This window comes from Abrus precatorius, unplaced genomic scaffold (genome assembly GCF_003935025.1).
Source record: "Abrus precatorius isolate BTA unplaced genomic scaffold, Abrus_2018 Scaffold7, whole genome shotgun sequence".
Lineage (NCBI taxonomy): Eukaryota > Viridiplantae > Streptophyta > Magnoliopsida > Fabales > Fabaceae > Abrus > Abrus precatorius.
This window is the reverse complement of record NW_020874417.1, coordinates 29,159,636-29,185,690: the sequence shown is the minus strand read 5'-3', so window position 1 is coordinate 29,185,690 and position 26,055 is coordinate 29,159,636. Positions and strand designations below refer to the sequence as shown.

General features: G+C 28.2%; 1 protein-coding gene across 2 annotated transcripts; it reads left to right on the top strand.

Moving 5' to 3' along the window:
* The first annotated feature begins 18,683 nt into the window (after nt 1-18,683).
* On the top strand, nt 18,684-24,861 carry LOC113872499 (glucosamine inositolphosphorylceramide transferase 1). 2 transcript variants are annotated; one of them, XM_027510095.1, is made up of 4 exons: nt 18,684-19,493; nt 19,889-20,011; nt 21,816-21,983; nt 22,146-24,861. In XM_027510095.1, the coding sequence occupies exons 1-4, from the start codon at nt 19,155-19,157 to the stop codon at nt 23,826-23,828; spliced, it is 2,313 nt and encodes a 770-aa protein (XP_027365896.1). In that variant the 5' UTR covers nt 18,684-19,154; the 3' UTR covers nt 23,829-24,861. The 2 variants fall into 2 exon arrangements, with proteins under 2 accessions (XP_027365896.1, XP_027365897.1); XM_027510096.1 differs by having other exon boundaries at nt 18,945-19,458; nt 22,146-24,375.
* Nucleotides 24,862-26,055: the final 1,194 nt, after the last annotated feature.

Here is a 26,055-nt window from a genome sequence, read left to right as displayed (position 1 = left end):
GATTATTATTAAAATTATAGAAAGGCAAAAAGAAAATGACAAATGACTAACATGCCAACTTATGCTTTACGAGAACCAGCTCTACCTATTTGGCTATCTGACACGAGACCATATCATACCCACAAATGTCTATTAAATATTTCAATAAAGGGTTAATTTAATTAAGTTGGACGAAGATACATATTGCAATATTTGATCTATGGGACTCGAAATTAAAGGAAAGGAAAGTGATAATGCATTCAATTTTTTTGGCAAAGTTCAAATACTATTTGTTTTTATTTCATTTTTTATTTGTAGTGGTGGAGGGAGAATATGGAGTGTAGTGAAAGGGAAAGTGTTCTTTATCTTGCTTTCAGCTCTTTTCCTTCTTATTATTCTAATTAATATCTTTGTCATTAAATGTATATCCAATAAGCGATAACCCTTCTTCTTTCATAGCCCCCACCACTTTGTTTGCTTTGAATCTTTCTGCTTAAGAGCCAAAGAGTTACACAAATCTAAACCAGCCTTAAGTAGTTCCAATTAAAAAGAGCCAAGAGACATTGAAATTGAAAGATATACCAAATATGAAATATGGGACCATGCATGTTTGTTGAACCCCGCAGCATGGCCAACTTGGTTCCAACCAGGAAGTTTCAGAATAAAGTCCTACTCATCTTTTTGCACTTTCACACTTCCCAATTCCAATTTTAACACTTTCTATTACAAAATTTAAAATAGTTTATGACTGACAAATATGGCTTTGAATTCAAATATTGTAAAACTAAGTGTGAAGCACATTTTAAATAGAATAACAAAATTTAGTTTCTTTTCCTTTTCTCCTTTCTCTTTATTTTCTCTGTTTATTTATTTTTACTTTAAGAAAATGCTTTCTTACAAACATGGGTTTGTTTGCTGGAGGCCCAGTATGGTAAAAATCAGTAATAAAATAAGAAAAATTAACGTTGACAGAATAATTGGATTTAAGGGCCGAAAACAAAATCATTCAAAACATGAATACTTAATAATATATATATATATATATATATATATAGAGAGAGAGAGAGAGAGAAGAGCCGTTGAAAATTGATCTCCAACTCAAGCATTCAAAACTCCAAAGGCCAAGTTCTTATCAACTCGAACTCGTTTGTCAAACCTTTCAAGTTAAGCTTCTAAAAAATTATTGGACCCAAAAGAAAAATCCTTCTAATAAATTAAAGCAATTATATTTCTCTATTTTTTCTTTAACGTTTAAAATTTTGCATAAAAATTTAAAAAATTAGTATCTTAAATTTTATAAAAAATTATTTTACTTTTTATTATACTCTTTACTTATTATATTAAATTAGTATCTTACTTATTTAGTATTTATGTTAAATAAATATTATTTATTAAAAAAGATATAAAAATGTAAATTAATTATTAGTTTTAAATAATAATATTTGAATAAAATAAAATTAATGCAGTATAAAAAAGTAGAAGAAATACCTAAATATTTATTTGGCAGAGATAGTACCAACCTAATAAAGCCTTCCCCACAATCTTCTAACAGTGGTGGCTGCCATTTTTCAATGGAAGGGATCGAAAAAAAAAAAAAAAAAAAAAAAACCATGCTCCAAAACTAACATAAATTATTACATTCGCATCACTTTGTGTGTGTTTAAAAAATTTAGATTCTTAGATCATATGATGATACTATTCTAGGTTTCTCGAACTGCATGTGGTCTTATTCCAACAAAATTAAACTGCATATTGAACTCTGCTGGTCGCAATTGTCCCTTATCACCCATTATATTATAGGAGAGAATAATGCTATACAACAAAAAATAAAGTCAATTTTTTTATTAAATTAATAATGGTTGTTATTGGATGAAATGAAATGTATTAAATTTCTCACCATTGAAGAAAAATAGCATACCAACTAAATTATCAAAATCATTGACTAATTAATTTAAAAAACAGAAAAGGATAACCCTCCTTGTTATTCAATTTTTTTCCCACGTTTGCTTGCATTCTAGCTAGTTCCCATTTTTGTAACTTAACTAGCTAATTAGAAATACATAACGAATTGGATAATATTACATTGATTCTTTAAAATATTCACTATCAAATTAATATTTTACAAATAAAAAATGCTAAATTTATCGTTTTGCATTAACATTTTCGACATTTGTAAACATAAAACTGATGTGACGTACACTTTAATTTGTTGATAGAATTCTTTTAATATTAATATGATATTCCTAATTTTGGGAAGACCATGTATTGATTTTACTTATTTCTCATCTCAATCGAAAATGTTAACCTGTCATAATCTTAAATCGTGTAATTTGAATCATCCTACTGCAAGCACTGTTGCCAATATTTAGTTGCAAGGGTTCAAAAAGTAAAGTAAAAATGATAGTATTTTAAATTTGAACTAATTCGATATTATCTGTTTGTTATACAAATTAAAACATAAGAAAATAAGTTTGATTTTCCTTACATATAGTAAGATCCGTTACATCATCATATAAACATTAGTATAAAGTTTAACGACTATTCTATACATTAATATCATGCATGAATAAAGACAAATATGCATCAGTACGTACGGCTGCAGTAATCCTGTTGTAATGTAAACCCTGTGGCTGTTTAAAGTAACAAAGATCTTCATAGGAATTATCTAAATTTGATATGAATATGAAGAGTACTAAGATTGACCAAGTTCAACGCATTATGAGCCACATCTGTAACCTTAACAAATTCGAATTTGCCATTACTTTTCACACGTAAGAAGATTGCTACTTCGTATTCTCTAAATATTTTATTAATTATCTGTCAAATGTTGGCAAACTGTTATGATTTGGTTCTCATGTATATGGTAAGAAAACAACAACCACCCCCAACTCCCGATTACGTTCTGACTAAAATATACAATAATTAAATAATTTAGAAACATGTATATTGCTTGCCAAAGTTTGCAAATATTAATCAAATTGAATTTAAGCTTTGAAAGCAAAGTTATTTTATTCGTTACTTGTTGAACTAAACACGATCAATGAAGATAAATTCAAGAAAAAGAATAACAAAGTAAAGGATTTAATTGAAAAAAAAAAATCAGGAACGCAGTGTAAATTAAGTGGTACATTCTCTTAAGAGACTACTTCATTTCGCAGTTGAGTTTAGACCATAGATCACATTATTTTATTTACAATTTACCCTTCTCTTCTTCTTCCAACTATGGATCCTGAAAAACGACGAGGGAAATCCATATGGGCTGTCAATATAATTATGACACTTAAAATGAGCTGTTAAATATGTGGGCTAACTGTTCATTATGAATGGCTTTAGGATTAGAGTTTGAGGCATCACATGCACTATTAATTATAAATCAAATTAAGTAGCATAAAGAGAATCAAGCTAATGGCCCTTCACAAAAACCAAGTCGTTCTTTTGTAATTGTTTAATGTAGAAAGCCACATATAAGTCTACTTTATTCCCGTTTGATTAAGAAACATGTTATTAAAACCAAATCAAATATTAAAGCTCGCAAACTGTACATAGATGATGAAAGATGATAAGGAAGGTGGACTATAAAATTTAATACAACGTAAGGTCTTTGAAAAATCAAATTCAATTTGGATTATAGTTTGTAATAATCGATGTTTCATGAGATGATAAAATAATAAAAAGAATTAAGATGTAGAGTTATTTATTTGTATATAGAAGATATTAAACTGTGTCATAATGTAACATTTTATTTATGTTTGAAAGTCAGATATTTATTTGTAAATGAGGAAGAATTGAATAAGCTTAAATATGTTTTTTATTTTTTAAAATATATTATTTATTTTTAATTTTGATCCTTAATTACTATTAAATAATCATGTAATTATAAACTTATATATTATCGCATGTCATTTTTTATTTCACATAATCTTTTTTTTAAAATCACATCAATAAGAGAAATTAAATCAATAATTTAAAAAATTAAAAAACAAAAATCAATAATTTAAAATTAAACTCAAGTTAACATAAGTTAGCAAGTAAGTCATTATGTCAAATTTTACTTTATAATAAAGAAAGACTTTAGGAAGTAGTTAATAGATAGAGAGCAATTATCTATTAACTGGTCTCTACGAAATACTTGTATAGCAATTACAAATTAATTATTTTATAAAGTTACTTTTGGACTTAATTTTGGTTTATGATAAAAAATTTATGAAAAAAGAATTTTTAAATTTTAAATTTGCAGTTTATATTTTAGAGAGTAGTTATATGAATTGCTATCTGAGTAATATTTATTTTAGACAACAATGCTTGCTTATTAGAGCAGTTTGAATTGTTCTTTAATGTCTTTTATGTTGCATTAAAAAGTGATGCACAATGAGTAAGTCTTTTTAAGTCATTATATATATATTTTTTAAAAATAAATGATTTAGATATTTGACTTGTAACTTAATATTTTCAATTTTTATATATTTATAATTTAATCTTCCATAAAAATTTATAAAATTACTCTTTGAACCTTAAAAAAAAAACTTGTTATTTATATCTTTATATGATTGTATTAATAGTCATTTTTTATTTTTTTTAAACAAATATTGTATGCATTCCGTATTTAGGTGGTAAATTTAAAAAAGTTTGCATTCACATATATTGATACAATTTTAATTTATAATAAAAAATAACTTTTGGATTAATAAAATATTTAATGTTATTTAAAATCATGATTTTTATAATTAAAATATTCACATCTACTCTGAAGGTCTCAATTCATTGTGAAAATAAACTTTTGTATCAATAGAATGGTAAATGTCATTTTAGATCTTTGCATAATTTTTACAAATTTTGCTTAAGTCAATTTTCTTTTTCGCTTAAGCGAAAGTTACAAAACAAAAAATGACTCACTAAATAAATATAACTTAAATGATTATTAATTCGCTTAAGTCATACAAGATATTTTAACATTTGCTTAATCAAATAAAGTCTAACTTAAATAAAGATTAGATTAAAAAAAATTTATATTATATCATATTTTCATTTAAACCAAATACATTCAAAGCAATATATAACAGTACTATTATTATTCATTTCTTATAACATCTCTTGTGTCATTTATGTTTAATACTACCATAATCAATAATTTTTTGTATTCAAGGTTTTTTTTGTAGTGAACTCTAATTTTATTGCTCATATATATATATATATATATATATATAAATAGATAATAATTATTGTTAAATTAAAATTAATAGATTAGATGAATTTGAAGTTAAAATATATACGTTCACATGACCCTCTAACAAAGCAAACATGATTCTTCTTAAAATTATGTTTGGGAGTTGTGTTTAGGAGGGAAGGGAGAGATTATGAGGGATTAATTATTTTTTGTAGTTGCTTAATTAGGAGAGAAAAGTTCTAAGAGTTTTTCTAAACTTTCTAAAACCTTCTTCACCTTTATTTTTTAAGTTTTCCCATTTTGAAGAGTTTTTTTCTCTCATTTTCTAACACTTTTTCATAAATAGGATTCTAACTTTTTTTAATAAAAATATTAATTTTTTAAGTTGATGAATTTTTAAAAGAAATTATAAAAAAATAAAATTATTAATTTTTTAAAATTTATTTATTTATTTTTATTTTTATAAAAATAAAAAATATAAATAAAAAATAAAAAATATAATATTATTTTTATAATTAAATCCCTATCACTTTTTCCTCTCAATATTAAACATTCAAATAAAAAGAAGTTTAACCTTTTTTTTCCTCTTTTTTTTTTTTTTCCTTTTTTCACTTCAACCCATCTTCTCTTTCACCTTCCAAACTCCTAAATAAAATCTAAATCTCACATTCTCCCGTAAGTTCTTGATGAGCACTCTTTTTTCAGAAACAGCTACAATTGGCGTTGCATGCCCATCATTTAACTCCTTAGATAGTGAACTGCAAAATTTCTTATTATTTCTGCAAGGTCGTGCCTGTATGACAAAAAATCTTTCCCTTCCGCATCAACCCTATGCTATTTGCCCGCCAGAGAGGTGAAATAAATATATTAGTTTGACCCATTAGATTGAATGAATCTATAAACATCTTTATCAATCATTACACGAGTTAATTAACCAAAACTTCAATTCAAGTGGCACATATATAAACAAGGGAAGCATGGTCTTTACCATCTAACGTTGTTAGGGCCAGTTATCTGGGATTTGTTGTTCAGACTTCATGACACTCACCTACGGACATGTGAGTGACAGAATAAATACATTCAGTGCAAGTTAGACCCCAAAAATTATGTTAAAAAATAAAAAAACAGGATTTGCTGTTAGTTTTCTTACCTCTGAAGAAAAAAGAAACATGTTCAATATCAATATTGGTGGAGCAAAACAAGAGAAATAAACTAAGAATGGTAACGGGTTAAGGGTTTGGATAGATATATAACAAATTGAGTTTTATTACATTCTCTTGCAAATTTTATATTTTTTAATAAAGTAAGTATTAATTAAAAAACGCATATAATTATTATTTTGAAAACATAAATAATTTAATAATTAAAAAATTATAAACATGAAAAAATAAATTTATTTTAATATATCAATTCGATATAAATAAAAAGAACCCGAGTTGGTTCAAAGAATTTATTTCTGATGTAACTAAGTTAAGATTTGACAATAAATATAACCTAGTTAGTCCGCGAACCGAACCGCAAAATATAACTTAACCTGTTTTCGTATCTTAGGTTTGCATTAAATATTTCTAGTATAACTCAATTAATTTTCATATGTTTATTCTAACTTTTTTTTTTCTAAACCAAATTCAACTTGGCTCGTTAACACTCCTCATGAGGGGGAAAAGTGCCATGGTTTCTGATTCTTATAATGCAATGATTCAGAAACTGGTGGTTCTACTTGCAACTTGTGTGAGGATATTCGAAGCAGTTGGCATCATAGAAGCTCAAAATATAGATATAGGACGAGAATGTGAACGCAAAAGTGGCCCACCCATAAAGAGATATTTTGGATAAATTTGGTTTTAAGTATTTGGATAAATAGTCCATCTTTTAAACATGCTAACTACAATTAATTAATTACCTAGATAAAAAATAGTTTTTGTTGAAAAGACGAAAAAATTCATTTTAATAATTTTCTCCAAAGAAATTAACTATTAACTATCAATTAATTGAGAATATAGTATAAAAAAATTGATAATTTAGGTATATTATTACACTAATAAAGTATTACACATCATTAATTTTCGTTAAATGAATAATATATTTATCAGTGTATTAATAATGAGCTAATACTTTATTAAACGAGCATATTGAAATTTAGATAATATTTTAACCACAAGCATTAAGACACCATATTTGGTTTTGCTAAGATGAAGAAAATTTTATATAAACTGATCGATCATTTAATTAACATCAATTGTCTAACTGAATTAATTACATATTTTCTTACAACTTATTTAAAAAAATAAAACTTTCATAAATCTATAAACAAATATTTACTTAAAATAAACTAATTTAAGCATACGTTAAATTTGACACATCGTCATTATACATTAAATAAAAACAAAATTATGTTTGATATTTTGGTTTTCGAGTGATTATTTTCTAGTTAAAATAATAACATGTTTGTCTTTTATTTCCATAATATGTATTATTGGTACATAATAATTATATATAGAAGAATTATTTCAAAGGATGAGAACAAATTAACAATGGTCACCAATGGCTATATAATTGCCCAAGCCAATGATTCTGATATTTTTTCTGCAGCCTATAGGATTGTCTTTAACAAAAAAAGAACCCTCTTTTTGGAGATTCAACATGATCTTAAGCCATCCATTATTATGACACTCCCTCTTCTATCTGTCTTTGTGTGTGAGTGTCTCTTTCCTTGTCTCCAATACAACCCACTTCTAATTAATAAACTTCCAACGCTCCAAGTCAATGCTCCTAGTCTCTTTCTTTATGAGTGCCCCCACCATAATTTGAGCACTAGTTGGATTTTAAGAGTAATATATATGTGTTTGTTCCATCGCATATGAGACCCACCCACACATTAATGCATATATGAACTCCCCATTTATATCCATCAATAAAGTTTATATTCTAATTTAAGGGCTTGAGAGAAAAAAAAAATCATTCAGTGATAAACTTGACCTATTTCACTTGTGATGAGTATTTTGAATTTCCCAATAGTAGAACACTTTCAGAACTATTAATCTTTAAGGCAGTAAAAATATATATGTATGTATGCGTCATGTAATTAAAAGCTAACTTTGCGATACTATAAATTAATATTACTCATGCACTTAAATAAAATCACTTCTCATTAAAGATATACAATTCAATAAAAAAAATTCGAGAAATCGAGTTGTGCTAATTAAAAAAGAACACATCTTCATTTTTTTTCCCTATTTGCGTACAATGAAATGTTCAACGCCTCAAGTCTCAAACTACTAGAATATATCATAAAAAATCATTATAATAATCTGGCTATTGAATTAATCTACTAAGTTTTGTTAATAAAAATAGAGTATCAGACATTCCCATGGCTTTCATTGGAAAATGATAGTGTCAGCGACCCATAGCTGCTCTTATAGCATAAAAGCTCAGAAAGCTAACTTATCTAAAGATAGAGCAAAGTTGGACGAAATTTGTCTATGAGGAAGAACATCAACAAGACAAGTAGACAACATATAATTCATCTCAAGGTACAACTGCTATCTTGAAACTCCATGAATCGCATCTAACTTAGCAGGCCATAGCAATATATGCATTTAAAAATACAATATATTAAAAAATAATGCATAAATAATCATTAATAACATTAAAATAATCGTAAATCCATACATATTTAAATGTAAAATCAATTTATTTTGTAAGCAAACAGTTAGAATGCAATTACTTGTTTGACTGAAGTATGACATACATCACACGGTTGACCAGTGAAGGTTATCCAAATTCGGCTACCACACCTAATCTTGCTTTATATTACCCTTTTAGATCCAAATAAAAATATACACTGATTCTATTTTTAAATTTCAGTTTGCAGCTAATTGATTAAACTTACTGTCGTAATATTACAGTTTTAAAGGTCTTTGCAATTGCAATTAATGGCAATTTTTTCTTCATAACCTTTTATGATTTTTGTAATTCCAACTAATTAATTTAAAATCACAGTATTAATCATTATTTCTCTCCTTTTGAAATTAATTAGAAAGAAAATTTGATTTTTGAAGTACACGAACTGAGATTTAAAAAACACAGTACCTAGAACCGATTTAAAAAGATGGTAGTGGCAAACAGAGAATTTTCAGAATGCAGGCTTTCCAATTTAACTCCCGAATTCTAGCTGGTCTACTGATATTGGTGACGATGTTCGTAAAACTTTCTATTTATCTTTCTCTGACTAAAATAAAGGTGCATGCACAGTCGATGTCATTATCGAGGGTGATAAAATTTTACATTTCATCTAAGAGATATAAATTAACTAGAATTAAAGTTGAGACATGTGAATTGCATTGTCTTATGTTCTAATGATTTTATTTTATTTTTACTCACATTTTTATTAATTTTTTTAAAAATTTAAACATTAAAGTTGTTACTTAACTTTTTTTTTATAATATTATATAAATTTTTATATTTTTTGTAAATATTTATTTTTACATTTATAAAAATAAAAATTATTTTTTTAATTATACTTTACTTTTAAGAATTTTATCTTTTAAATTATAATTATTAATATATAATTTAGTAACTTATGCGATGCAAATATTTTATTTTATAATGAATATACGTATAATTTAATAATTAAATAGAAAATTTTTATATTTTTAAAAATAATTATGTATAATATTATTTTAAAATAATTATATTTAAAAATTATTTAATTTTATTAAATATTTATCATATTGATGCATATTATTCGAAGTTATAGAGTAAAGTTAAAATAATTTAAAAGAAACATTGTTTAAAATAATTTTATTACATATATATAAAATATAAAATTTTATTCATTAAATTATATGTATATTTGTTCAAAAGATTATTCATTTAAAGAAAAGCCATTTGGCACACCAAGCATATCAATTTTTGTAACATTGTGTTTGCCAATTAAGAATCAAGATGTGCAGAATTGGGTGACACATGTACAAATGACAGGACCTGCATGTTATTAAATTTTGTTAGTTAGTTAATGACATTATATATGGCTATAATTAACTTGTGGTTCTTAAAATAGAAGGAGATTACTGCGTTGTACTTTCACTATGAGACCAGCGCATTAGTATAGAAAAATATTTATGACTATAGACATATACATCTTTCAAAATGTACTAGGTAAGAAATTATTAAACAAAAGGTTTGACATTAAAAATAGAATCGACTAAGAATAATATGATCAATAGCTTTATCTTACTCAAATTAATTTAAAATTTCTGATTCGATTAGAACATTAGGTAGTGATGCATGCGATTTTGTTTTTTTAGACACCTAGCTCAAGCTCTTCACCACCCTTCTCGATCAGCTATAAAATTAAGATGCTTTTAAGGTTCCAAATGCTCTGGATCAACCTTAATACTTTATTCATCTATTCCCTTTCAATACAACGCTAAGGTTGAGGATCTGGTTTAGGCTTTGTTTATTTTACAGTTAAATAATTATTTTTCAAATTTTTTAAATAAAATATTCATGTTTTATAATGAAAAAAAAAAGTAATTTAAACTTCATAAATTAAAATATTTTTCGTAAAAAGTTAAAAATATATTTCATTTTTTAAAATTTTAAAAAGTAAATATTTGCATTTTTAATAATAAATATTTTATTATACATATTTAATTTTAGTGCATTATTGATGTATTTGAATTAAATTTTTATTACAATGAATATGATTAAATTAAAAAAATTAAAAATTAAATACTTAGTATAAAAGTTAATAGTGTAACAATAAAATAAATCATTTAACAAATAATTTTATTTAAAATATTAAAAAAAACACCCTTATTTAACAGTTACGGTTCATAATTATTTAAGAGATTTGATATTAACACCATCCAGGAAGTGAAAGGAAAATAAGAGAATAATACTCTTTTGCAAAATGCTAAATTTTGGTCAAATAAGAGAATTAACTTTCAACTGACTTGTGATTACGGAGTAAAAGTTTTATACTTTACTTTTTGAAATATAAACTTTTTGGTGAGCATTTTGCACGAAATATACTATCTATGAAATTCTTCGGTTGTGCTGATCCATTAATTTGAGAGATATTTTCCCATTTATCATCTATTTGATTTACTTAATTTAGAAAACAATAAATTGTATTATTTAAAAAAAAGGAACTTTGAAAAAGGTTATTTCCTTTTAAAAACAGTTGTACTGAAACATACCCTATGTGATTCTTTCATTATTTTCCATGACAAATGTGAATGACTTTGGTTGGCATTGTCAATTAGAAGCAGATTCTTTCTACATGCTTTTCCCAGAAACGAGTTCCATACTTCGTTGTCATGATGACACAATAAGAGTTTTGGATGTGCATTATATATGCCACTAATCCTTGGCATCTTTTTGTTCTAACAAGAAGAAGTGAGCTTGAAACAAGGGAATATTCTCATTATTAAAGGAGCAATTGGGGACAACGGTTCATAAACCTCGTCACCATTGTTCATATTAAAGACACTATCAAAGTGTGAACTTGTTGGTCACGAAAGTGCTTTTGTCACTGTAGTGTGTGGTCTAGATAGGTATGTATTTGTTAGTTGTTACTGAAGATAAGAAGGATCTCTTTTCTTTATCTATTCTATGCCGCCACCATTAATTATCTCCACTCACCATAGACTTCTGAGTCAATGCTATTTTCCTTTAATTTGCTGTCATGCCCCACTGCCCTTCAACCTATTAAAATTAATTATAGTACAAGCTTGTTTGATGTAATGTAAAAAAGATAAATTACCTTTTTTTATTAATTTTTTACGTTTATTTAATTAATATAATAGTTTTTTTTAAGGTAATGAATATTGAACACGCGAAAGAAATAAAAATGTTGAGGTAAATAAAAAAAATGATACAAAATAATAATATTATACGAAAAAATATTGAAATAGTATTTGCAGTTGAAAAATAATTGAAAATTATTTAAATAGTTTGGTTATGTGAGAAAAAACAAATTTCAATAAACACTGATAAAGAGAGTGAATTTTATAACTATTAATTTAATAAAAAAAGAATTGAGTGTGATTTATAATAACTTTAGTTAAAATTATTAAAAAATATTTTAATTAATTAAATTTTTAAAAATTTAAATTTTGACCAAATTTAATAGTTTTGTGTAATACCTACTAAAATAAAGCTAGTTTGTTGATGTTGATGTATTTAATTAATATAATAAGTTTATTCTATTTTTTGTAAGAATGTTTAGATTAAAAATAAATAGAATAAAATGGATAACCCTACCAGCATGTGAAGCACTCTTGAAGACATTGCTCCTGGAATTCTTGTTTGCGAGCATGTCTGACTAAACTAATAGAAAAAGAAAGAAAGAAAAAGTTGTATAAAAGTAAAGGTTAATGAGAGGAAATATGCGAGCACTCAATATTTGTATGAGGCATTAAAAATATTTCACGTTTACGCTGTTTAATAATATTTTATAAAATATACATTTCAAAATTATAACTTTTAATTATATCAATAATTTTAAAATATTAGACTAAATCTTGGTGAAATTAGTCTCAGTGACAAACACTATTTCAGACTGTGACATGTAGGTTGTAATAATTTCAGTCGTTTAATTTTATTTTATTTTATTTTTTAAGTTAGTGTCCCTTCAAGAAACTACATATCAAATTCTATATCACATTTTTTGTGGCGATATCAGTTTTTTTTAAAAGTCACGTTATCTTAGAAAATTATATTTTAATAAATAATTTTTAAAAAATAATAATAAAGCCAAATTTCAAAACTGTGTCCATTTTAGTATATAATTTATCAGTTTTTTCTGATATATTTATGGACACATAATTAAATATGATATATTTATATTTATTGATACATTAAATTTAATATTTTTTAATAATAAATTATTATATGTATATTCTTATCATATATATATATATATATATTAAAAAAACGATAATTTATTAACGAATGACTTTAAAGTCAACAAGTAGCATCAAAATTTCTTTTCACAGCTGAAATATGGCGTTTGAATGGAGATGATATAAAATGAATGGTTATAAGATGAGTTGAAATTTGAAGTAGACAATCTTAACAATGTTCTTACAGAGTACACTACTCGCATTCATTCATTGACTAGCCTTTTACTATTGGGAAGTTTCGTCTTTTCCAAAGGCTGCTATCTCCTACCCCTACGAAGCTTCTACAATGAATAAAACACCACAAAAAGCGACATCAATCACAAACTCCACATGCAAATCCAATTTTGGATTTTTAATCAAGATTATGACTCGCATTTTACTATAATTCATATGTTTAAGTTTCCACATGCTATTAACGCTTTCATGCTTTGATGATGAAACATTCTTTTTGTTTAACTATTCTTAAGTAAATGCTAATAAGTATTTTTTAAGACATTCATTAAGATATTAAAAGTATACTTTTCTTTTGTTAAAAAATATTATCAATATATTTTTTATAATTTTTAATAAAATTTTACTATTCTTTTAACTACTGTCTTAAAAGTACGAGATTTTTTTTACTGTTGTTTTCGATGTTTTAATCGCCAATTGTCCAAACTTTGAGATGGAAAAGAAAATTCCAAACTCGTTGAAAACAGGAGGAATGAAAATATTCAACATTCTTCGCATCGCAGGCTTTAAAAAATTGTTTACAAAATAATTTAAAATTTGTTATTTTATCTATTTCAAATTAAGCAATGTTTTAGCAAAAAGAAAAATCATATTAAGTAACCCTTGAAGAATTCAATGAATTACTTTTTATTCTAATTTTGTTTAAAATAAATAATAAATATAACTTTTGTATAGTATTGTATGAGTCAATTTTTTAATAAACAAGTAAAATAAATAATAAGAATAATTTAAAATGGAAATATATCTATAAATCAATCAGAACCACCAAATTAAAAATTTGAATTTAAGCTGAGTTGATATGGTTATCAAATTTTGTGATATCCCTAATCAGCTAGCTCAATTTAAAATACAACTTAAAAGTTAATAATTATGATACTCAACCTTAAATTAAGAACCAATTAATTAATTTCGTTTAGAATTTGATAACCATATTCTGGAAGGAAAATTTAGTCATCATAATCAACTCAACTCAATTTAAAATAATTGATAAGATATCAAATATTCTAAACAAAATACTAGAACCATATTAAAAAAAACTACTAATTATTGTTTGGAGCCAAGATTGACAAAGTCAGAGAAAGCATTAATTTCTTTCCCGTTAAGAAATAGGAACTCGTTTAGAAATGGTCAAAGGATACGCAGAATAAATAAACAAATAAAAATGTTGATCGTTGACCACTACACAGACAGATAAGTAATTTGCACACAAGTGGTTATAGATACAGCTAATCAAAAGTTAAAGCGATATTAAAGTAAAAAATAACAACTATAATAAAAGAACACACATTAAAATCATTTCAATAATATCTTAAACTTACGAGAATTCCTCTCTCTTTTCTATTCAACTTCAAGTCCCAACATGTTACCAAGTTTTATCTGCTATACAAAATATTTGTTAAATGCAAACATAAAAATGAAAACACCCCGTTACAAGAACATATATCAATTATGTATACAAATTTAACGTTTATAGTATAAACTTGTTTTCAGACATCTACAAATAGAAGGAGAAGTTGTTAATAGTTGCATTTTTATGCAAAATAAATGTACCCTTGAGGTTGAGCACACAATAACTATGGAGCTTTCTCCTTATAAATGTTGGAACCTGAGTTAATGGTAACATGTATGAAAGGCTAAAATTTCTCATGGCTGAAAATTGTTTTTGTTGCGACGGACAAAATAGAAGTGGTGAAGAACTTTGTGTGAACCGTCTTAATAATTGGTCCATAAACAACGATGGTATGATAACAAGGAAAAGGGGTTTGGTGATTTATTATTACTTTTAAAGGGCAAAAAGTTACGATGTTATCGTTTTTCCCATTGTTATTTATTTATATTCGTTTTTATGGGAGAAGACAAGAGTGTGGAGTCAAGGCTGGCGAGCCGTCTCTTCGGTCCAATGTTGAATCATAACAAGCTGCTCCAATAATGGGTGCCACCATTCAAATCCTTTGAGAATCGTATCATATCATCTACAAGAAAAGTGGATGCATATGTTAAAGTTTAGCTACAAAAAGTACAAGGTTCATATAATATTAGTTAAAAAAAAATTATGGTTTAAATTTTAATATAATGCATCACTAAGTGAAACAAATACTATTATTTGATTTAAGACTATAGATGATCCCGTTCGTTTTTTCAGAAATAAAAATGTTAACGAAAATAATTGAAACAATATTACAATAAAAAATTACATTCATGTGTCCTTTATGCTTAATAAAATTTTGTTAGATGTTTCATTTTTAATCCTACACGAACATCCTTTAATTTTTTAACGATATGTATAATAGTATATTTTTCTCAATTACGCAAATCATCTATGATTTATTATGTAAATGTTTAAATTAAGAGACACTAAATCAAGATTTAGAGTTGAAGTGAGGAAAATAGAACTAATTTTGTAAATATATTAAATAAAAATGTTGAGAAGAGCATGCTTGATGACTAGGACCGCTAAAAATCAATGATGGCGATTGACTGAATAGAATTGACAAGTAATTAATGCATGGAAGGCATATTAGTTAAGGCTTACGATCATGATTATTTAAGATTTTATTTTATTTAATTTTTTCAGTATAAAAATGAACAAATAATAAAATTTTATTAAAAATTATAACATTTAATGTTATTTTTATAATATCTTGTAATTTTTTATATAAATTTACTATATGTAAATTCTTATTTTGTAGCCTTTACATATGTTAAAAAGATATTTTGTTTTATAAAAAATATTAAATATAAATGCGAATATTGTATTTGCTAAAACTTACTAGTTACTATTGAAAGTATGCAGCAAACTTTTATCCTTCAAAAAAGATAAAAAAAAAAAAAAGGAACTTAAAAGACAACTTAATCTTCTACTCCTTAAGCTACACTAATCTCATCACAAGTAGTTAGGGCTTGTTCTTCTTGCCCAATGGAGATCATGCAAAACTAAGTTGTTCATTACGTGGAATCCTCTTTCTTTAGGTTATATGAAGTTAGCCAATGAGATTATGTGAAAAAAGTTATTGTGATTTTTATGCAAAAATTGATTGATGTTCAACTTAGCAAGTTGAGCTAGGTGGGCTCTTACATGGCTTAAAATATGTTAAGATCTTAAATTTAATGATTTTATTGTGGAATTAGATTCTCAACTTTTCTACCATCTTGTTTTATAAGGATATCCCTATTTGATCGAGGAGACTAAAATTCTTATCCATGATATGAGTTGTGAATTAAACACTTGTTACAAAAAATTAACAAATATGCATATCATTAAAAGAAAGTTGAGAGCTTCTTATGATATATATATATATAGGGTTTTAGCGATAAATGATATTATTTTTTAAGAATGTAAAATGAAAATAAGGATACTTATAAGTCAATTTCCTTTTTGTGAAAGTCAAGTTAGATTTTATTTTAAATAAGTTTGTCTTACTTATTAAATCCAAAACTCGAATCTAATAACCAATTTATCTAACATTAATTTTTTTAAGTCAAACCTAATACAATTTAACTTAAAGTCTATTTAAAAAATTCCATTAAAATAAGTTAATAGATTTATCTCTGAACAGGTTAACGAGCACAAACTTTTATCTGCAAGGCAAATATGCCCAAGTCTTAAAATATGCCAAGAAGTATAAAATTATAAGATATAGTAATATTGTTTTGTGTTAATAGTATTTTCTAATTAATCCTTTCAATACTTAAAATATATATATATATATTTATTAGAAATACATTATAAGAGAAATAAAATTATTCTTTAAAATTTAGAGAAAAGAATTTAAGTAAGTACAAATTTTTTTTTATTATTATTATATTATTTTCATCTAATTAAATTAATTAATCTATTATAGTTAAATTGTTTTTTTAAATAAAAAATTGATTATATAAACTTTTAAATTATTTTAATTCATTTTATTTAATAAACAAGTCCAAATTATATAAAATTTGATGTCAGTGTAAATTCCCAATGAGCTACTTAACCTATTATCATATATACCAAAATTTTCTCCCTTATTTTAATTATACTTAAAATTTTAATCCTGAAATTGGTGGCTGCCACATTATTGTTTTATCGATGTTTGTATAAACACCCTTTTATTTATACTAAGTTATCCATGTGTGGCTGAACAAAAACAAAAAAACAAAATAGTGAAAATAATGAATGATATATCATTCTCTTTCTATAGATGGTGATCCAACAAAGCTTTAAATGATTCCCATATTCTCTTTTATTTTTAGAATCCCATTACATTTAGTAATTCTAATTACGACTAACATAGAATCAAGTTATATATGTGTGTGTAATTTTAATAGAGAGTGAAAATCTGCAATTTTTAATTGAAATTTCACAATCACCTATCATGCCAATAATAATAATAATAATATTTGTTGTTTCGTAGAGAGGCAAGTTACAATGATGGACATTTGAAAACACAAATAGGGGATCTTAAGGAATGATTCCTTTTTACATCGAAAGAAATATTCTACACCAAAAAAGAGAATCAAATTAAATGAAACAATTATAAGTTTAACTAGGTCTTAGCTTAAGGCCGATGTATATATAAATAATGTAATAGTCATATCCACCCTCTATTAAAAAAATTAAAACCTACATGCTTTAAAATTATAATATATAGTTTATTATGTTGTGCACATCTTAGTAACCTCCTCCCTCTTTCCTAGTTGGAAAATAAAAGCAAAGTGGACCCAAACTCTTCTTTTGTTTGCACATTCAAATTTTAAACCCTTCCTTCTTTCTTTCTTCTAAAATTTTAAAAAGAACAGTTTTCCATTGTACTTAAATAAAAACTAATGGAACAATTTCAATTATACTTAAAAATGAATTTTTAAAATGATTCTCTCTTATTCAAGTCGTTTCTGTATATAATGAGTAACTTATAGATGTTTCATAAATTAAGCTACACTCTAGTCGAGTAAATATTTATAGTAAATAAAATCTAATAAATATTTGCCAAATCCTGCACATTAGTAGTGTAACGGTAATTCCCCCCCCCCCCCCTCCCCCCTTCTAGAATATGCCATTATTTCATAGACAAGGCGTTAATCTCTCTTGAAATAGTTGAATGATACAAATGGAGGTTATCCGTTAAAATCAAATTTAAAATTACATATTTTATAAATTAAAAAAAATCATTACAATTTAATAGATGTTATGACAGTAATATAATTTGCATAAAAAAATTCAGTCATAATTTTTGTATTAAAATTCTATTTCATAAAATATAAACATGTAAGATCATCATAAATTATTAAAATTTAAAAATGATACCTTTGACAAATTATATTTGCCGTAAAAAACTGGCATAATATATACCAAAAAAAGGTTTGAAATAAGATGAATTTGGAAGTGAGGTTATAAATTTAATTTGAAGAGTTTTATTGGCAATTCTCTAACACTGATTACGTCATTTGGTGGAAAAGAACTTCTCCTCCTATCCTTTGTCTCGTGCTCGTCTCGTTCCGCGTTGAAGAGTTGTTCGTCATTGGCAGCGAGTACTATTCAATTCCATACGCGCGCAATTAACGTTAGACCAAATTAAATCATTAATTACCCAATTAATAAACCCAAATTTTTTAATTAAAAAAACATTTAACATTAGTGCTGAAACGGTATATATAGCAGACCACCAAGGTAAGGAAGGTCCAGTCGCACAATAGTTTCCTAAATTACAACGTTGCCCCCATCAAAGAAAAAGAAGAAACAGAGAGAGAAAGAGAAAGAGACCCAAGCAAAAAAAAAAATAACTGATTGGGTGGTGTGAAATGCTGGCGATGGGGTTGCAACGCGGTGGCGGTACCCCGGCGGTGTGAGATCTTACGGTGGCGCTGAGCATTTCCGGTGACCCTTTTGCGAAATGGGTTCGGGGCCGATTGGTGGCGGCGGTGGCGGTGGCGGTGGCGGTTGTTCTAACGGTGGTAACGGTAGTTGTTGTGATATGAGTCTCAAGTGTTCGTGTAGGTGGAGATTGGAGAACCAACAGTATTATAAGCGGTTTTTTTCTTCTGGTTTCGTTTTCTTTTTTGGGTGTTTCGTTTTGTTTGGATCGATTGCCACGCTCTATGGTTGGCTCGCTTTCTCGCCCGCAGTGCACACCGCTCTCTCTCCTTTTGGTTGCCAAGAGGACAATGAGGGGTCTTGGTCAATTGGGATTTTCTATGGTGACTCTCCTTTCTCTCTTAAACCCATTGAAGCTGTGAGTTTCTCTCTCTTTCTCTCTATGGTATTTTTATTTTTATTTTTTAGTGAGTTTACAGTGGGGTTTTCATTTGCATGTCTGTGTTGATTCGTATCTTAAAGTTATCATTTTTATAAAAAAATAAAAAATGAATTTTTTTTTGGAGTTGTGGATTATGTTGTTGGAAGTTTTGCTTTTTTTATGATGAACTGATGGTCATAAATTATTTCAATTGGGGGTTTGGTTTTGTGATGTGAGAGAAAATTAGAAAATAATAATAATTCTTTTTTATGTTTGTATCTCTTTTGGTTACTTTGATGCTTGTGTATTTTGATTTTGAAAGTGTTGTTTTTGTGATTGTGGGATGGGTTAATTTTTGTTGTTTTGGAGGTGATGGTGTTGATTGTGTGCAGGCGAATGTATCCAACGATGATAGTGCTGCTTGGCCGGTCGCCAATCCGGTGGTGACGTGTGGTTCGGTTTCTGATGCTGGTTTCCCCAGTAATTTTGTTGCTGACCCTTTTCTTTTTATTCAGGTAACAGGTTTTTGTCACCCTTGCTTCCTTCATATATCTGGTGTTTCGGATTCTGTGAAATCGCTTTGCTTCTTTCCCTTTTTATTTTTTCTTTTGTATCTGTACATTTTTTACCCGCACTATCCTAACTTTTTTTTTTTTTGCATACTGTTTTGTTTGCAAAGTCAGTGTTTGGATTCAGTCATTAGTCCCTAATAATTGAATTTTTGTGTTAGAACGTTAAGGGGAATAGTAAAAGATTATATGTTATGTTATAAGTATTATTATTATTATTATTTCTCCCGATGAACTTGCCTGTTTCTGGAGAATGTTATTTGGAGCTTTAAATTTTACATGGGACAATAGATTTTTTTTACTTTCCTGGATCTGTATGTACAAGCAATGTTTTCTTAGTTGCTTGAGATAACTAACTAATTGTTTTACTTATGTTAGAAGCTGTCTAAAAGTTGACGGGTAGGTTAGGATGTGTCTAGTGGCAACGATTGAAGTGTGAGATGAAAATTTATGGCTACGTAGGGATTGTGTGACATCTTGTATTTTGTTCTTGTCTGCAAGGTCTTGCTCTATGTGCAAGTTAGTCGGGGTCCCTACTGTGTGTCATACTTAGAGAGGAATTTTGAGCAAAACCTGATATTGTTCGTGCTGTTAAGGAGCTGATGTTAAATTGTATTCTATTTCCCATGAAAAGTAGGCTTTCTGCTCATTCTGTATATAGCTCTGTGGGGGTGTTGCTCAAGGTATTAAATAGTGTTTTTCTCTTTTTTTTATTGAAAGAGGATATTTATAAAACCTTCCGAGCTTTAGTGCCATCAGTTTAGTCTATAAACTATAAAAACTAGAATAACCGGGGTCCTCTTTTGGATTAAAAAAGAAACAGTGGTCCTCTTGGTTGTCCATGTTGTGTGATTAAAAATAAAGCTAGTAGGAAGAGATCCATCAGGGAGTGTCTTGATCAGTTCCAAAATCTATATTTTACCAATCTTTTTGGGTTTTTAATTTACATTTTCATTAAACAAGTAGTACTTATACACAATTTATTGCTTACTGTATTCCTATCTGATTTTTATTTTCTCCTTTGGACCATCATATTTTGTTTGGAAAGAAAATAAAACAGTTTGTGATAACTGGAAATCAAGTGCCCCTTTGAAATTCTTCTCTAAATTTTTGAAAAAGGATGAATCAGAATGGTGACATAATATCTAAGTGTTGTTGTCAGGGGGAATATAACAGGTGAATTAGGTTCAATATTGTAGAACGAGGGGAGATTTCTGTGGACTTAATCTCTAACAAAACAAGTTGCATCTTTCTAAATATCTGTGCATGTTTGCTCTCTATAGTGTTATTTCAAAATAATAAATAGAATCCTTTTTTCCTTTTTCTCCTCATTTCGAATTGCTTGTGAAACATTGTCTGCTAAACTAACTGTCAGTAGCTTCAGACATCATTAATTCTGCAACAAAATCTTCTGTGCCAGATAAAGTTTGTATGGAACACCCTTATGTCCTATATAGGTGTTAGTGCTTAATCTCAACTTTTTGTCATGTTGTTCTGATGTAATGAATTTATAGGAACATTTTTTATAAGCAGTCTTCAAATGGAAAGGTATAATAATAAGCCTAAAAATATTTGCATGTGCACAAAGAGATGCATCACTATGTTTGTACATAATGCTTGAGTGATGAACAATATTAATGGAAAATTGGTTAATATCTTTAAATTTCTTGTTTAACGCTTTTGAAGTTTCTTGTTTTCTATATGGATAACCAGTATGAACCTATTCACTGATGTTGGCATTGTAACACAGGGAGATACCTTTTACCTGTTCTATGAGACAAAAAATTCAATCACTGTGCAAGGTGATATTGGAGTTTCAAAAAGTACTGATAAGGGTGCAACATGGCAACAACTGGGAATTGCCTTGAATGAGGACTGGCATCTTTCTTATCCATATGTCTTTGAGCATGGTGGCAAGGTATTGTTCTTGGGAAATATTGTGTGTATTTAGTTATAATTATAAATATGATACATTCGAACTTTTCTAATGCTCTTCTTCTCAAACTGATCATTGTAGTTAAATTATAATTGTTAAGATATTCAAAATTTTTTTTTTTTTTGCTTGTTTGTAATTTCACAGATATATATGATGCCTGAGGGCAGTAAGAAAGGAGATCTTCGTCTCTACAGAGCAATTAACTTTCCTTTGCAGTGGAGATTGGAAAAGGTCATCATGAAAAAGCCCCTTGTTGATTCTTTTATCATCAATCATGGTGGGAAGTATTGGCTTTTTGGCTCAGATCATAGTGGGTTTGGAACCAAGAAAAATGGGCAGTTGGAGATTTGGTATAGCAGATCGCCTCTTGGTCCTTGGAAACCGCACAAGAAGAACCCCATTTATAACATTGACAAGAGCTTGGGAGCTCGTAATGGAGGCAGGCCATTTAAATATGAAGGAAATCTTTATCGCACGGGTCAGGACTGTGGTGATACATATGGTAGACGGGTGCGTGTTTTTAAGATTGAAACTCTTACTAGTGAAGAATACAAAGAAGTTGAAGTACCATTAGGCTTTGTTGAACCAAACAAGGGTCGAAATGCTTGGAATGGTGCTCGATACCATCACTTAGATGTGCAACATCTGCCATCTGGTGGCTGGATTGGTGTTATGGATGGGGATCGTGTTCCTTCTGGAGATTCAGTCCAGCGATTCATGGTAGGTTGTGCTTCTGTTGCAGTTGCTGCTATACTCATTGTGCTGTTGGGTGTGTTGCTTGGATTTGTGAATTGTTTTGTCCCTCTTAACTGGTTCATTCATAACTCTGGGAAGAGGAATTTAACTTTCTTGACGTGGGAAAGGTCAAATATGTTCTCTTCAAGAGTAAGACGGTTTTGCAGCCGCTTGAACCGGGCCCCGACATTTCTCCGAGGTAAGATAAAGCATAATGCTTGTGCTAGGAGGTTCATTCTGGCTATTATATTTGCTGTGGGGGTTGGATTGATGTGCATAGGAGTGAGAAATATTTATGGCGGTAACGGTTCAGAAGAACCTTACCCGTTGAAAGGACAATATTCCCAGTTTACATTATTAACAATGACCTATGATGCTCGTCTCTGGAATTTGAAGATGTATGTGAAACATTACTCAAGATGTTCTTCTGTGCGGGAGATAGTTGTGGTGTGGAACAAGGGAGTCCCTCCGAAGTTGAGTGATCTTGATTCTGCAGTACCAGTAAGGATCAGGATAGAGGAAAAGAACTCTCTAAACAATCGGTTCAAGGATGATCCGTCTATAAAGACACGGGCAGTCCTTGAGCTTGATGATGACATTATGATGACATGTGACGATGTCGAGCGTGGTTTTAATGTGTGGCGTCAGCACCCTGATCGCATTGTTGGATTCTACCCTCGGCTTATTGATGGGAGCCCATTAAAATACAGAGGAGAAAAATATGCAAGGATGCATAAAGGGTACAACATGATTCTTACTGGTGCTGCTTTTATGGATTCTCAAGTAGCTTTCAAGAGGTACTGGAGTAAAGAAGCAAAGCAAGGGAGGGAAATAGTGGACAAGAATTTTAACTGTGAAGATGTGCTCTTAAATTATTTGTATGCAAATGCAAGTTCATCAAGGACAGTTGATTATGTGAAACCAGCTTGGGCGATTGACACTTCAAAATTTTCAGGCGCAGCAATCAGCCGAAACACGAAAGAGCATTATCGGTTGAGAAGCCATTGCCTGATAAAATTTTCAGAGATGTATGGAAGTTTAGCTGGTCGAAAATGGGGATTTGACAGTAGAAAAGATGGTTGGGATGTATAGTAGGGGAGTTTTCTATAGCTAGGTCCTTGCCAACTTTTGTATTTTTCATCTTTGCGGCTATAAAGTCTTCTTGTCTATACTTGTACCCCCACTTTCTAGGGGGTTTTCCAATAGAATGTCTGCAACATGTAAATTGGTTCCATAATGGCCTTTTCATGTTATATTTTTTAATTTGTGCCTCCAACCCCCCGAGGCTGATTTGTCATAGATGGTGTTGGGATTGAAGGAAGCATAGGGAAAGACACAGATTCATCAAGGATCATTCATACATGCAAAATAGGACTAAAACTATTTCCCAAAGACATTCCTTAGAATACTGTAATTCTGATCCTGGCATTGATTCTAATTTTGATTGCTTTTTCACTACTTCTTAGCCTTTTTTTTTGGGGGGTTCCTTTCTTTTATTCTTAGATTGACTCTGGTTTCTGGTTTCTGGTTTAGGATGGGGGATGATTGAGTCTACATCTAGCAAGCAAAATGAAACAACTCTGGAGTCGCTGTTATATAACCCTGTTTAATTATTTTTAATGACGTCTAAAATTATATAAATTATTATACAAAATGCGTTTACACATAGTAATAATGATTTAGATATCTGAAAAATGACACAGCAAAAAGAAAAATGGTTATTGAAGGAACATGATGCGTAAAAATGCATCTACAAGCAGCAGCGATCCCAGGCCTGGCAGAGAATTTTTCGAACCTTCTCATGATTCTGGATAATTCGTGTTAGCTACGAAGTCTGCATGAACATGCTTCAACAACAGCATGTGCAGTTCTCGCCATCCCCGTAAGAGTAAAGGTAATTTCTTGATTATTAATTTAGGATTTGACTAAAATAAGAAAACATGTGAAGTGAGAAAGTGAAACTCTATTTATTATTAATTTAAATTTGATTATATTTATAAAATACTTTAATTCAAATTAACTATGGATAGTGTTTAACTTTCTTACTTCAAATATTTTCTCCTTTTAGTATAGTTAAATCTATTAATTTACTAATTAATTGTTAACATAATTAGGTAGAGGAGTTAACCAAAAAGGAAAAAAAAAATTGTAACAAAAAAATCACTACAATTTGGTCAATCACTCATTAAAAACATGATGCTTGAATTATGCATTGGTCCGAGGACCATTATATCCTATATTGAAGATAATCTTGTTGAAATATTCAAAACATGCTTGGGACAATTCTTTCTGCGAGATTTATTTTCTTGCTTAGAAGAAATTAGACATATATGACATAAACTCCATAAACGTTGGTTCTTTTGTTTTGTTTTATACATGTTTTGGTGGGGGAAGGCATTGGTCATTCATTGGTTGTCAATTAAAAAAGGTTGGCTAGTACGAGAAAACAAGTTGCAAGATATTAAGCTGCACTATCACTCAGATTCAACTGCATTTCATAACACTAATGTATAAAGAAAGTTTGATTAAATGCCCATTTAGATTATTGACATCTTCATTTTTTTTGTGATGTCTTGTTTTCAAAGGATTTTAACAACATATTTTCATATATTAGCAATATTTAAGAATAAATTTAATTAAAACTATTGATAAAATAACAAGTTTTTATATTGTTTTTATTAAAAAAAATTATATCGTAGTCTGTTCTCGCTCATTTTGCTTTCAACAAAGTTGAATTTGTAACATGTTACATTGGATTTACATGTCTAATGGTTTTTCTCTTTCGACCATATTCAATTATATGGTGAAGTGTTCGTATGCAAGCTTTTCATTGCGACATTTTATCAAGAAATGTCTTCTTGTGTTCGAATTGCCTATAAAAGATTCCATCTTTTTGTTTTCTTGATTGAAATCCAAAGAATAAGTCACCGACTAACCTTTTCACATAAAGCATTATTAATGTCCCCGAAAATATGTAAGGGGAAATTCTTACATTTTTTTATTTTGATTAAAAAATTATAGTATCAACTTTTACTTTTTTATGCAAAAAATAATTGTTTAACCTTTCTTTGATGAATTAAGAGCTAGTTTGAAACATTATTACACTAAGTTGATACTAACCTTTCTCATCATTTTTTTAATCCTCTGTAACTTTTGAAATAAAAAAATTTCCTTTCTCTCTCACATCAAGTGCATTTTTTTCATATGTAACAAGGATATAAAAGGGGTGTGTTAACAAAATAAAAAATTAACATTTTTGAAAAACCAAATAAAATAAAAAGAGATCAATACTAGAAATTAATGGGGTATGCCAAAATAG